The 14,517-nt window shown below is 45.0% G+C and overlaps 1 protein-coding gene across 4 annotated transcripts in view; it reads right to left on the bottom strand.

The window, feature by feature from the left end:
- Window positions 1–14,517, bottom strand: part of DLG5 (discs large MAGUK scaffold protein 5) — a 153,011-nt gene that overhangs the window by 52,152 nt on the left and 86,342 nt on the right. For all 4 annotated transcript variants that reach the window (XM_060694127.2, XM_034424002.3, XM_034424001.3 and 1 more), the window contains exons 10-16: window positions 12,237–12,362; window positions 8,944–9,076; window positions 8,658–8,785; window positions 7,412–7,587; window positions 6,019–6,122; window positions 4,216–4,308; window positions 1,475–2,500 (exon numbers count right to left, since the gene is read on the bottom strand). In XM_060694127.2, the coding sequence (XP_060550110.2) occupies window positions 1,475–2,500; window positions 4,216–4,308; window positions 6,019–6,122; window positions 7,412–7,587; window positions 8,658–8,785; window positions 8,944–9,076; window positions 12,237–12,362 (1,786 nt within the window). The remainder of the gene's footprint in view (window positions 1–1,474; window positions 2,501–4,215; window positions 4,309–6,018; window positions 6,123–7,411; window positions 7,588–8,657; window positions 8,786–8,943; window positions 9,077–12,236; window positions 12,363–14,517) is intronic.

Below are 14,517 nucleotides of genomic sequence, written 5' to 3'. Positions count from 1 at the left end.
GGCGATCGTAAGTCGAGGACTACCTGTACAGAGAAACACCAGCAAACACTTAACAATAATGTCAAGCTCAACTGGTTTTTTTCCTGAGATAAAGATTCCTTTAATCAATTAATTTTTATTAGGGTCACAGACCAGCAAATGGTAGAGATTCCTTTGCTCCTATTCACAAAGCATTTTTTAAAATTTTAAGCATTTTTAAATGCTTAATTTTTTTTAAAACAAATTTAAAAATAAATAAATAAAAGCAGAAAGACTTAGTATAAATGAGCTGAAAAAAGAACTCCTACTCTGTGGCCAACTCGTCACAGCCAACTTGCCACAGGACGATTCACTGTGGCCAACTCACCGCAGGACGCTGTGAGACAATTCAACAATTCAATTTAATTACAGTAGTGGCCAAAATTGTGGAAACCTTGTGGGGAAAAGTGTATTTTCTAAAACTAACTAATAACACTACTTTTTTTGGAGTAGTACCATAAAATTATATATCAATGGAAAGATAATTGAATCAATAATGTACTGCAGTAACTTTTAGGAAGGATTTGCTATTAGAATAGCAGTTACGGTATAAAGAAGAAAAGTGAAACACGTAGAAAAAACAAAAATTATCACCATAGAAAAAATGAGATATACAGAAATTATCACCACATCAATTAATCTTTAGTTGGGTAACCTTTAGCATGAATTACAGCCTTACAACCTCTTCCCACAGAGTGAACCAAGTCTTTGAGTTCTGCAGCTGTTCTAATGTGAAACCAAGATTGAATGATTGCTTCTATTAACTGGGTTTTATTGCTGGGTTGCTTCTGACTAATAAGTTTCTTTAGTTGGCTCCATAGATTTTCAATTGGGTGAAGGCCTGGGCTATTCCCAGGCCACTCCAGCAGTGGAATAGGATTACCTTGAAACTCCAAAAAATAAAAAGTCGTGTTATTAGCCATCAAACCTCAAAAATACACTTTCCCCAAAAGGTTTCCACAATTTTGGCCACTACTGTATTTTTGTCTTTCACATTTCATTATGCCCCTCCTTTGGCATCTTTTATTTAATGATTCTATTCCACCAATCCTTTGATATTGGTGCAACTCTTGTTCCATGAAGAGTTGGCCTGCAGAGAGCTGGCTGTGGCAAGTTAGCCACGGTGAGTTGGCTGCAGCGAGTTGTCCTAGATCCGTGATGGCAAACCTATGGAACGCATGCAAAAAGGTTAGCCATATCCTAGATCCTCTTCAAAAAGCATTGTGGCACACCTTGAACAAGAAGTTAACTTTTGTGTGATGCAATACACTTTGATGTCAGAAAAGATCATTTGAACCAGGGTTGTCAAACTCACGGCCCGCAGGCCGGATGCGTCACACGCTGGCCATGCCCGGTTTAGCGCCGTGACGACACGAGTTTGACACTCCCGATTTTAAACCCTAAAATCACTGGGGGAAGGATTGGCCAGGATCCTTTTTCAAGCTCCCATATCTACCTGCTGAGATGGATTAGGAATGGGCACGGGGGTTAGTTTATGCCTGAAGGCGGGAGCAGATTTGGGTCTTGGCCTTTTGATTTCAGGCTCTTCCACTCTTTGAAAGCCAATGTCCTCTTCACAGGATTTTCTCGAGGGCAAATGTCCGGGATCTACCCCCTCTTCCCTGTAGTAATGTCCTGAAGGTCTACCTCGCCCCTTGAGAAGACAAGAGTCTGGCTTCAGTTCAATGGAAAGCGGGGGCTGGACTGCAGCTGGACTAGGAGGGGGGGAGCCCATCGTCACGGTAGACTCCGAGGCAGAACTGGCCTGCTGTTTGTGTTTAAATTTAATGGAATCGCTTCTGGTCGGAGGCGTTGGAGGAGTGGAGATGGCTTCTGGTTTTGAAGATTGGGCTGACAATCCCAACATTGGATTGGGAGACAGATAATCCATTTTGGGAGGCGTCAGAGGTCTTTTGAAAGTGTCCGGGTCAAAGATGGATTTTCTTTGTTTGGGCTTTTTGTACACTGAGAATTTTTCCGTTTCTGCCGGAGCTATGTTGACCACGACTTTGGGCCACGTGCCACCACTGTGCTTCCCACCTGGTCCTTTGTCTAACGCGCTCTCCAGAACAATGCAGTCCGCAACTGTGGGATCAAAGGAAAGCCTCTGGTTGTCCAAGTTCACTATCCCATAACTTGGGTCTCCATACCCGTCTGGACCAAAGGATTCGAGGCTGTGTTCCGAATTACTGTGGCACTCATGGGCCGTGTTCCGATGGGAGTCACTATGTAAAACACTACTGGAGAACGGTTTCAGACTGCAGTATAAACCGTTCTCTTGATCGCTCTGGTCCTTCTTGACATCCATTATGTTTGGGTTGAAAATATCCGTTTGGGTTGAACTGTTGTGCTTTAAGTTTCTTTTATTTTGAACTTGTACTTCGGATGCGTGAACCCGGCCATTGGAGATCTTCTCCGAATCCTTAAGGTTTTCAAATATGTTCTGCCCACTCCAAGAGGAACTTGAGCTCTGAGGATAAACCTAGGTGGAGAAGAAACAACACGAGTATATACGTATATGCATGTCTGCTGGTTCTTTTAAGTCATGCTGAATAATATTCCAGAGTTTGTAAAATATTATGGACTAAATTTGAACATATGAGAATGGATGATATATTAATCCCCCATGGCAAAGAGAAGCAGAGATGGCTAAATGGATTCTTTTATCCAAATAAGACATTATATTTAATTTTGACTTTAGTTTGAAATTGCTTCCAGTTTTTGGTGTTTGCAATGGGGGGGAAAAAATGAAACTTTGATTCTGTTTTTGTAAACTAGACGGGCTTATTGTTATAGAAATGGCTTGTACATACTGTTGTGTAAAGACAAAAAGTAGTGGTTGTAATGTTGTTACCTTCTACTGTGCTAAAGAAAGTCAGAAGTTGGTGCCTTTTTCTTTTTTTTCCTCCCGTTACACTACCCTGTTTCCCCGAAAATAAGACCCAGCTGGAAAATAAGTCCTAGCATGATTTTTCAGGATGCTCGTAATATAAGCCCTACCCCCAAAATAAGCCCCCGTTAAGTTTGTCAGCCAGATGAATGCATTTAGTACCGTATTTTTCCAAAAATAAGACCTAACCAGAAAATAAGCCCTAATGTGTCTTTTGGAGCAAAAATTAATATAAGACCCGGTCTTATTTTGAGGGAAACATGGGTATATCCCTTCTTCCCCCCCCCTTTCTTCTTACTTTTCCATATTTTTTTCTTTGTATTTTATACTTTGATAAACTAATAAAAAGTTAAATCGTGAGATGAAACAACATCAGCAGGAAATTAGCAAGCTACTGCTACAGAATTTATAGATATGGTTGTACGATAAAGCAGTACCAAACTTACATATTAATCTACCAAGCTGTGGGTATGCTGCACTAAAATACATTAATATTTTGTACCTTTATACTGTTACCAGAAAAGCTGAATTCTGACAATCATATAAAATACATTGATTTTTGGAATTTATTCTGTCATTTGTATTATTTTTTATTAATTATGGGATGGGGGAAAAAAATGCTAACATAGATTCCTTACCCTAAGCCTTCTAGAAGTGTTGGGCTAAAACTTGTAAAATCCCATAGAGTATATACATTTAAAATAAACACAGAGAAGTGGAATTCACTACTCTAAGATCTATGAATGGCCAAAATTTTGATGGCTTTAGAGCAGGGGTGTCAAACTCAAGGCCCGGGGGACGGATCCGGCCCACGGGGTGCTTAGATCTGGCCTGCAGGGCCGCTCTGGAAACAGCAAAGGACTGGCCTGTGGTACCTCTGCCAGCAAAAATGGAGCTTGGGAGGCTGCATGCGGTCCTCCCAAGCTCCATTTTCCCTGACAGAGGGTTGCAGGAGGCTGCCGTAACCGAAAAAAGAGCTCAGGAGCCTGTTTTCGCTGGCAGATCTCTTGGGCCATCATAGGCGCCCCTGACATGAGTGATGTTGAGCTGGCCATGCCTGCCCATGCCCACCCTGCCCTGCCCTCCAAGGTAAAACACAACCTTGATGCGGCCCTCAATAAAATCTAGTTTGACACTGTTATGTGTCTGGTATGTCATTATTGTCTTCCGAAGAAGAAACGGGGATTGTGCATGGTGGAATATAAGAAGACCACTACAAAAGTGGTTGATACAATGATTGGAATCCTCTCCTATTAAATAAATATTATTCACCGACAAGAGACTATGCACTCTTTATTCCCACTCACCTTCATCAACGAAAGCGTAAGGGACTCCCTGCAGTTTCGCAGAAGAGCTTCACATTCGGTCAGTGACTTATTATCTAGTGCAATGCCGTTTATCTGCAGGAAAAGGAAGAGTATCAAGCATGCAACCGTCAAGAAAATACTAGAATATTCACTGTATTCAATATTGGTCTTCCAGGTTCACTTTCCACACCCAGTTCTTCGAAAGAAGATTTTCTGGTCTATTCCTTTATTAGCGGCTTGGACAGGTAATTCTACTTTGGGCAACCAAGGGAACTATTACACACAACGACAGCAATGGTTTGCATCAAATTTCAGTATTAGAATAGTAAGGCAAGCGAGAGCAATTTTCTGAGCTAGAATGTCGGGCATGAAAGACCAGGTCCACACAGGAAGATACACTTAAAACTGATTTATTTCTTAACAGATTATGCCCAGGAATCTTTTCAGCTGTTAGCACCTGCTTGGAGTTAGAAAAGAGTCAATGGAATTCACATTGTGGCTACGTAGAGATTCTAGGACCCGTGATGGCACACAGAACCATATATGTGAGCACACAAGCATTGCCCTAGCTTAACTCCAGCGCACATGTGCGCGCCGGCCAGCTGATTTCCAAGCCTTCTGGGCCCACCAGAAGTCGGGAAACGGGCTGTTTCCGGCCTCTGGGGGTTGGGGAAAGCCATTTTAACCCTCCCGACTCCTAGAAAGCCTCTGGAACCTGGGGAGGGCGAAAAACGGGCCTTCCGGTCTCACTGGAAGTCGGGAAACAGGCCATTTCCAGCCTCTGGAGGGCCTCCGACGGGGTGGGGAAGGCCGTTTTTGCCCTCCCCAGGCTCCAAGAAAGCCTCGGGAGCCTGGGAAGGGCGAAAAATGGGCCTACCGTGTCATTGCATGCCAAAAGCGTGGGGAGTGGGGGGGGGTGCGTGCACATGCACAATGAATTATGGGTGTGGACACACATGTGACACACACACACCCCGCTCCCCCCGCTTTTGGCACGCGACAGCAAAGAGGTTAGCCATCACTGTTCTAGGCTGATTCCTCTTTTAACTCCGCCTCCAGGTTCTGCCACTCCTTTCCCCTACACACACGTGTTTTGGAAGGAGAGGAACAAAACAGGCAAGGAGACCTGCAAATAGGTTCAGACCATGCCTTGTATATGGAAAGGGCCAGGATGTCTGGCTAGGTGGCTCAGTGGCTAAAACACTGAGCTGATCGATCAGAAGGGTCGGCAGTTTGACAGTTCGAATCCCTAGTATAGGGCTCTTACGTGAGCAGGAGGTTGGACTAGACGACTTCCAAGGTCCCTTCCAACTCTGTTACTGTTCTTTTCCCACTCCTCTCCTTTTTTCCGCTAAACCTATTTAGTGCTGCAGTTTTTCTACAGAGAGCCCTTGATTTACAAACAGCCATTTAGCGAACATTAAAAATGACAACTGACCCAAAAAATAGGACTTACCACCTGGATCAGAAGTTCTGATGGTTAGGCCCCTTCCATGCTCATGCAACTCCACTTTGGGTGTCTGGAAACCCGGCCACATTTATAGCTGTTTGCAACATCCACATGTTTTATGACTGTTTTTCCAAAAACCAGCAGCTATTTCCAGTTTTTGGCAAAACTGTGCCCATAGCAAGCCATTATGACTGCAGCATTTACCAAGTAATTTACAACCAGTATGTTTGCTTACCAACCACTTAATACTTAGCAGGTAACTTTAGAAGAAATTATTTCTGCTTCTGGCCAAATAGCCTTCGCCTCTCGTCTGATCTGAATTTCTACTCTGAAAAGATTGAAAAGTAACTTACAGCAATGATCCTATCTCCCACAGTGAGGGATCCATCCTTGGCAGCTGGACTGCCACTCGTTACGGTGGCGACAAAGATTCCATTTTCCAGACCAATTCCACTATCTGAAATGGAGAAGCCAAGGTGAATTTTCAGCAATCCTCTCACACAAAGCTTACTGGCATGCCCAATCAGTCTTTGCTATAGCCATGTTTGAAGGATGAGAGTGTGTGTGATTGTTTCATACCTGCTTCCTTGCAAAACCAAGCCTGAACTGGTTGAACCAGCCTCAGTCACCCAAATCTATTCATCATTCAGCATACATTTTCAGAATTCTGAAAGTTTAAAATGTTTTCTTTATAGCAATAGCATTTAGACTTATATGCAACTTCACAGTGCTTTACAGCCCTCTCTAAGCAGTTTACAGAGTTGGCCTCTTGACCCCAACCATCTGAGTCCTCATTTTACTGACCTCGGAAGGATGGAAGGCTGAGTCAATAGCAATAGCACTTAGACTTATATACTGCTTCATTGTTCTTTTACAGTCCTCAGTAAGCGGTTTACAAAGTCAGCATCTTGCCCCCAACAATCTGGGTCCTCATTTTACCAACCTTGGAAGGATGGAAGGTTGAGTCAACCCTGAGCTGGTCAGGATCGAACTGCTGGCAGTGAGCAGTGAGTTAGCCTGCAGTACTGTATTTTAACCACTGTGCCACCTCGGATCTTTACAGAAATGAACTGCTTATTTCTCTTCTAATTTAACCAATACAGTACCTTTGGTATGTATCTCTCATTTGAGCAGCTGATCTACCTTGTTTCTATCTTACCCAAAGGTGAAATCTTTGATGTAAGGCTACAATGGTAACTCCTGAAAACACACAATTTTGTTTTGAGTTCTCAACATCTGACAGCAGTTGGGTGACTTTGGGAACTAAGCAAAGCCTGGTTTCGTCAGGATTTGGATGGAAAAACTCCAAGAAACATCAGGGATCAGGCTAAATTGGGAAGGTTTTTTAAAAAAAAAAATTATCCAGAATGATACCCTATTACTACCAAAAAAAATACTGTATACATTGAAATCCATGAATCCAACTAAAGAATTGAGTTTGACTGACAGCAGACTTTACCTTCTAATTTAGGAAAGTCGGTATCCAAAGAGCTACTGCACATAGTGATACAACCACGGCTGTTGCAAAAATGAAATCTGATGTTTTCGATCACTAATACATAGTAGAAAACATCTTCCATAACAGGCATTTTAGTCTGAAACCAGGAAAGCATACCAACGTACTTATTCACTTTGGTAGCAAATCCATGAAGAATGCAGTGGAAATATTGACTGGATCTCTGCATATTTGTTAGCTGACGGCATCTATAAATAACCACTGACTCTGAAGCAGCACGAGGGCCTCACCTTTATGGCCTGAAAGGTTGATGTGCAGTGGAGTTACTACTTTCCCTCCTAAGGACTTTCTTCGGCGCACCAGCATATTGATAATTCCTCCGCCATTAAGGACTGCTTTTATTACTTGCTTTCTGTCTTTGTTGGTGAGGTCCACGTCATTTATCTTCAGGAGCCAATCATTCACCCTGATTAATTAGAGCAAAACGCATGACCTTCGACATGACCAAGTCACCTCAAACATACCTTTTTTTTTTTAATTTGATTTATATGCCGCCCTTCTCCGGAGACTCAGGGCGGCTTACAATGCGCTAAGCAATACCTTTGTTAAAAGGTCACGCAGCTTAGTTCAGAATCCACAATCGTCATGTGCTCATTCACTCTTAACCTTCTCATTTTAGAATATCTGCTTCTTAAGCCCTTCTTTTTAACTGCACCCTGGTGTTTCTCCAAGTAAGCCCGAATTTCATGTTCCTACCCAGCGGTGGGATTCAAATAATTTAACAAGTGGTTCTCTGACCTAATGACCGGCTGGATGGGCGTGGCCATGGCCAGGGGGTGTGACAAGCAGATTCGGCCTCCTGCACCCACCTGGGAGCAAAAATGGGCCGGGGGGGGAACGCACCACCACCCCCGCGCCCCATTTTGGGCCTAGGTGGCTTTCCTGCACTTACCTGGGGATTCCTGGAAGGGGCGGGATGGGAAGGGCGGGGCCAGCCAGCAATTTAACTTCCAGCCTGAACCGGCTGAATCCCATCATTGTCCCTACCACAAAATGAGCAGAATCATGCCATGATAGACAGTCATTCTCTTTCAACAAACATTTCTCCCTTGCAAGATTCAACAGACCGCCCATCATCTTCGTCCAACATTGGCACATCTTAAAATTTCTCCCTTCATTTTGCCATCTTTGGCAATCAAGACGCAACAAAACATTTTAGCTATTCAATTTCTTTTGGACATTGAAAGATAAGTACGGCTTCATATTTATGTGCAAATGTAACCACCAGCTACCCTTGCGGTTCTTCATGAATTTATTTACATATGAAGAGATTCACATATTGATAATGATAAGTTATAACGACAAGCGATTATTATGATTTATCATTATTCTCTTGCTTTTCATGTACACCGAGAGCTTCCTCACCGGAGACAAATTCTTTGTGTGTCTACTCACACTTGGCCAAAATAAAAGTATTCCATTCAAATAAAGTATTCAATTCAACTCAAAGGTTTGGACTAACTACCCACAGTATACCTTAATCGCCCATCTGCAATACTTCCTTTATCGACTTTGGTAACAAAAATTCCACAGTCTCCAGGAAGGTAAGGTTCGTTCACTCCTTCGGCCACGTCAAAACCAAGGGCCTTCAAATCCATGTCCTCCTAAAAGATACGAACGCAACACACATCAGCTGTAGTGATTTTATACTAAAGACATCCGAGCACATGTGAGATGCTGCTTTCCGTCCTATCTCTGTTTGCTGGAAAGTTCCAAGGAACAGAACTCTACTGCCAACCTGTGACCATGGACTTCAACTTACCCTGTCTTTCTCAAACTCTACTACTTCTGTTTCCCACTCCATTGAATCTGTATCAATAGCGGAATCGTGGGAACTATGCGCCATCAGCTGTCGAAACCTTGCCTCTTTTTCCAACTGATTCTCCATCTTCTCTCTGCGGAAAGTTGAACATCACAATCAAGACGAAGGGACATCTTATTCTTTCTCACCCTTACATGTTCTGGATGACAGGATGAACGTCCCGATTTCAATGCTGGATTCCTTGCGTTCTGATTTAATGTCATCCCGATCGCTGTTTAATAGGCAGGTGATTTCCACCCCCTCCACCCCCAAAAATGCTACCCTGAAAGAAATCTGTTAAGTGGGCAAAGAAGGAATCTTTCCTAGCCCATTTAGATTGGAGTGTTGTGGTTTATTTGCCTTCCAATTCAAAGTTAGTCCTACAGACAGATCTACTGTATTTTTCGGAGTATAAGACCAGGGGTGGGTTCTAATTTTTTTTTACTACCGGTTATGTGGGCGTGGCTTATTTTGTGGGTGTGGCTTGGAGGTCATGTGACTAGGTGGGCGTGGCTAGCTGGTCAGAGTCATTTCTGGAAGGTCCTCGCACTTACGACCCGACTCATTTGTTTGCTTTTAACACTGATCAGCTGTACACACTGATCAGCTGTAGGATGGCCCTTTGAAGCCCCGCGGCAAGAGTTTAAACAGTTTTTTTCCCTCTAGTCATCAGCTGGGACTCAGGAGGCAGCAATAGATTGGGGGTGGGACCAAATAAAAGGTAAGAATAACGTGGGGGGGTGGGGGTGGGAGGGCAGGGGGGGAACCGGTTCAGTGACGTCATATTGTCACCGTTACCGGCTCGGCCAAACCGGACCAAACCGGGAGGAACCCACCACTGTATAAGACGCACCGGAGTATAAGATGCACCAGAGTATAAGACGCAGCTTAGTTTTTTCGGAAGAAAAGAGCCTTGGTGGCGTAGCAGACTAAAGCACTGTTAAGTAACACCAGCTGCCTGCAATTACTGCAAGTTCAAATCTCAACAGGCTCAAGGTTGACTCAGCCTTCCATTCTTTCGAGGTAGGTAAAATGAGAAGCCAGTTTGTGGGAGCAATAAGCTGACTTTGTATAAAAAGGAACACCGCTTGGGGGGGGTGGCGAAAGCCCTACTAAGCAGGTATATAGAAAAGTATGAAGGCTATTGCTTAACGCATTGTAAGCCGCCCTGAGTCTCCGGAAAAGGGCAGCATATAAATCAAACCAATAAATAAAATAAATAAATAAGGGGGGAAAAAACTGCCTACCAGGTATTCATCTGGCTAGCGTCCTTAGTATGGTCAGCTTCAGCACATTAATTTGCTGGTTTTTATCCCCTGCTTGGGGATAAAAAAACAGCTTCTAAAGCACAACTGATCTTTGGAGAGAGAAGCAATGAGAAAAGCAGGCAAACCACAGAGATCGCTTCACTCACTAGTGCCTCATTAGGGCTGGAAAAAAACTTCGCAGCTGAGAGTTGGAGGGAGCAAGCAAAGCAGGGAAACGGAGATCACTTCACTAGCTAGCGCCTCGTTAGGGCTGAAAAAAAGCTTTGAAAAAGCTACATTCGGAGTATAAGACGCACCCAAATTTTCAGCCTCTTTTAGGAGGGAAAAAAGTGCATTTAATACTCCGAAAAAATACGGTATTCTTTCCTTCTTTCCCACATTTTGTGGGTTTACGGGTTTTAATACATGTTTTTTTTACCCATAACAAATTACATATGCATATTACAAAAGTATGTGGTTCTCTCTCTCTCTCTCTCTCTCTCTCTCCCCCCTTACCTCCCTCTCTCCATCTATCATTCACACACTCACAATGCGTGAAATTATTGCACTTGAAATTAAACAATACAGATAGTCCTTGACTTACAACCATTTTTTAAATGTCGATGGAGATTCTCCGTTCATTCAGTCCCAAAGGTGCTTTTTTCAAGAGGCAGCTGGACTTTCTGGTTTTTCCTTGAAGACATTTCGCTCCTCATACAAGAAGCTTCTTCAGCTCAAAGAAGCTTCAAAGAAAAACCAGAAAGTCCAGTTGCCACTTGAAAAAGCACCTTTGGGACAACCATTTGTTTAGTGACCAAGGTTACAATGGCAGTGAAAAAAAATTACTTCTGACCATTTTTCACACTTAAGACTGTTGCAGCATCCCCATGGACACATGATTAAAATTTGGGCACTTGGCAACTGACTCATATTTATACTGATTTCATTGTCCCAGGTTCACTTAACCACGGAGGAGCCATGGTGGCACAGTGGTTAGAATGCAGCATTGCAGGTTAACTCTGCCCACTGCTAGCAGTTCAGCAGTTCGATCCTGAGTGGCTCAAGGTTGACTCAACCTTCCATCCTTCTGAGGTCAGTAAAATGAGGACCCAGATTGTTGGGGGTAAGAGGCTGACTCTGTAAAGCACTGTGAAGCAGTATGTAAGTATAAGGGCTATTGATAGTGCTATTTGTAACCATCCCAGCTGGATTCTGACAAGCCAAGTCAGTGGGAAAGCCGGATTCATTTAACAACCGTATGACTAACTTAACAACTGCAGTGATTCACTGAAACAACTGAGGCAAGAAAAGTTGTAAAATGGGACAAAGGTCATTCAATGACTGCCTCATTTAGTAACAGAGTAGTTGGGCTCAATTGTGGTAGTAAGTTTAGGGCTACTTGTATTTACCATACTTTTCTGAGTATAAAACACACTCCCCCCCCAAAAAAAAAATAGAGAGTAGAAATGTTTATGTGTCTTATAGACCGAATATGGCCATTTTTGGCCTCCCGAACATCCTCTCCCGTCTGCGCGCGCGCGTCCTTTTTTTGCAAAAATGGGATGCACAGAGGGTTTGGGAAGCCTCCAGAGTGTCAGCGGCATATTAGGCCGGAAGCTTCAATGCTGCCACAGATTGCTCCTGAGGTCTGGGGAGGGCAAAAATGGGACCCGTGGGGGGTTCGGGAGGCCAAAAACGGGCCCGTTTTTCTCAAAAAAGGACTTTTTTTTTTTTTTTTTTTTTGCAAAAAAGGGATGCCCAGAGGGTTTGGGAGGCCTGCACAGTGCTCCTGGGGGCCAGGGAAGGCAAAAACCGGATGCGTGGAGGCCAAAAACTATTTTTGTTTTCATTTTCCTCTTCAAAATCTTGGTGTGTCTTACACTCCAGTGCGTCTTATAGTCCAAAAACTACGGTACATACTATTAAACATCCTGTCCTATTCCAAGTGTTGCTGTGGGAAAGAAAGACCCGACATAAGAGCATGCAAAGAGTTTTTCTATAACGCACTTCAGTTCCTTCAATTCACGTCCGGCATCGTTCTTCTGCTTCCTCATGTCATCCAGATTACGAAGAGCCTCCGCCAAGTCACTCACGGCTCGGTCTCTTTCCCGTCTGAGGTTATCGCACAAAGTCCTTCAAAGAAATCGAAACAGGGTTGCAGGGTTACACAGGAGCCCCCACAAGCCTCCATTCCCCCTAGGATAGAATTCAGACTTACAACCATTCTTTTAGTGACCGCTCAAAGTGATAACTGCACTGAAAAAAGGAATTTATTATTTTTATTATTATTATTTATTAGATTTTTATACCGCCCCCTCTCCCGAAGGACTCGGGGCGGTGCACAGCCAAAGTTAAAAACATACAATATAAACAATTAAAATACGTTTAAAACAGAATTAAATCTAAGATGGCTCCCCAATTTAAAATGCCTTACCCATACCCCTATAAAAAGACGAATTTAAAATTTAAAAATTTAAAATTTCCACATTTAAAAAGGGGGAAGATTTAGGCCAGGCCAGCTTGATAAAATAGAAAAGTCTTAAGTGCGCGGCGGAAGGTGCGCAGATCCGGGATCCTACGTATCTCCGGGGGGAGCTCGTTCCAAATCGTAGGTGCCCCCACAGAGAAGGCTCTCCCCCTAGGGGCCGACAGCCGACATTGTTTGGCCGACGGCACCCGGAGGAGCCCCTCTCTATGGGAGCGTACTGGCCGGTGGGAGGCTATTGGTGGTAGCAGGCGGTCCCGTAAATAACCAGGTCCTAAGCCATGGAGCGCTTTAAAGGTGATAACCAGAACCTTGAAGCGCACTCGGAAGACCACCGGGAGCCAGTGCAGCTCGCGCAGGAGAGGTGTCACATGGGAACTCCATGTCACTCCCATCACCACCCGCGCGGCCGCACTCTGCGCCAGTTGGAGCCTCCGAGTGCACCTCAAGGGGAGCCCCATGTAGAGAGCATTGCAGTAATCCAGACGAGAAGTAACGAGGGCATGAGTGACTGTGTGTAGGGAGTCCCGATCTAGATAGGGACGCAACTGGCGGATCAGGCGAACCTGATGAAAAATCCTCCCGGACACGGCCGTCACATGCTCTTCTAACGACAGCCGTGAATCCAGGAGGACGCCCAAGTTGCGAGCCCTATCCGTGGGGGCCAATGATTCGCCCCCAATAGTCAGCGATGGCATTAGCTGACTATATCGGGACGTCGGAAACCACAGCCACTCGGTCTTGGATGGGTTGAGCCTGAGCCTGTTCCTCCCCATCCAGATCCGTACGGCCTCCAGGCACTGGGACATCACTTCAAGGGCATCGTTGGGGTGATCCGGGGTGGAGATGTACAGCTGGGTGTCGTCAGCGTACTGATGGTACTCCACCCCAAAACCACGGATGATCTCGCCCAGCGGCTTTACATAAATGTTGAACAAAAGGGGCGAGAGGACCGATCCCTGCGGCACCCCACATATGAGGGGCCTCGGGGTCGACCTCTGCCCCCCTGTCAACACAGACTGCGACCGGTCGGAGAGAAAGGAGGAGAACCACCTTAGTACGGTGCCTCCCACCCCCAACTCTTCCAACCGGTGCAGCATGATACCATGGTCGATGGTATCAAAAGCCGCTGAGAGATCTAACAGGACCAGGACAGAGGAACAACCCCTGTCCCGAGCCCTCCAGAGATCATCAACCAACGCGACCAATGCCGTTTCCGTGCTGTATCCAGGCCTGAAACCCGACTGGAACGGATCCAGATACGACGCTTCATCCAGGTACTGGGGAAGCTGTCCCGCAACCACACTCTCAACAACCTTCGCCACAAAACGAAGGTTGGAGACTGGACGATAATTAGCCAATATTGCCGGGTCCAGGGAAGGCTTCTTGAGGAGGGGCCTCACCACCGCCTCCTTAAGGGCGGCGGGGAAGACACCCTCACCCAATGAAGCATTTATAATCCCCTGGAGCCAGCCTCGCATCACCTCCCGGGAAGCCAGCACTAACCAGGAGGGACACGGGTCCAACAAACATGTGGTCGCGTTCAATCTACCCAGAATCCTGTCCACGTCATCTGGGGTCACAGGATCAAACTCATCCCAGATAACAGTCTCAAGACCTGCCTCCGTCACTCTCGCTGGATCTACCCAGTCAGAGTCCAGACCTTCCCGAATCTGAGTGATTTTGTCATACAGATACTGAACAAAGTCCTCGGCTCTTCCCTCCAAGGGGTCCTCCCACGCTTCCTGGTGGAGCAGGGAGCGGGTCACCCTAAACAGGGCGGCCGGGCGATTATCTGATGAC

Source organism: Pantherophis guttatus, chromosome 6 (assembly GCF_059756535.1).
Source record: "Pantherophis guttatus breed Tessera chromosome 6, ASM5975653v1, whole genome shotgun sequence".
Lineage (NCBI taxonomy): Eukaryota > Metazoa > Chordata > Lepidosauria > Squamata > Colubridae > Pantherophis > Pantherophis guttatus.
The sequence above is the reverse complement of the archived record's forward strand: the minus strand, read 5'-3'. Positions and strand labels throughout refer to the sequence as shown.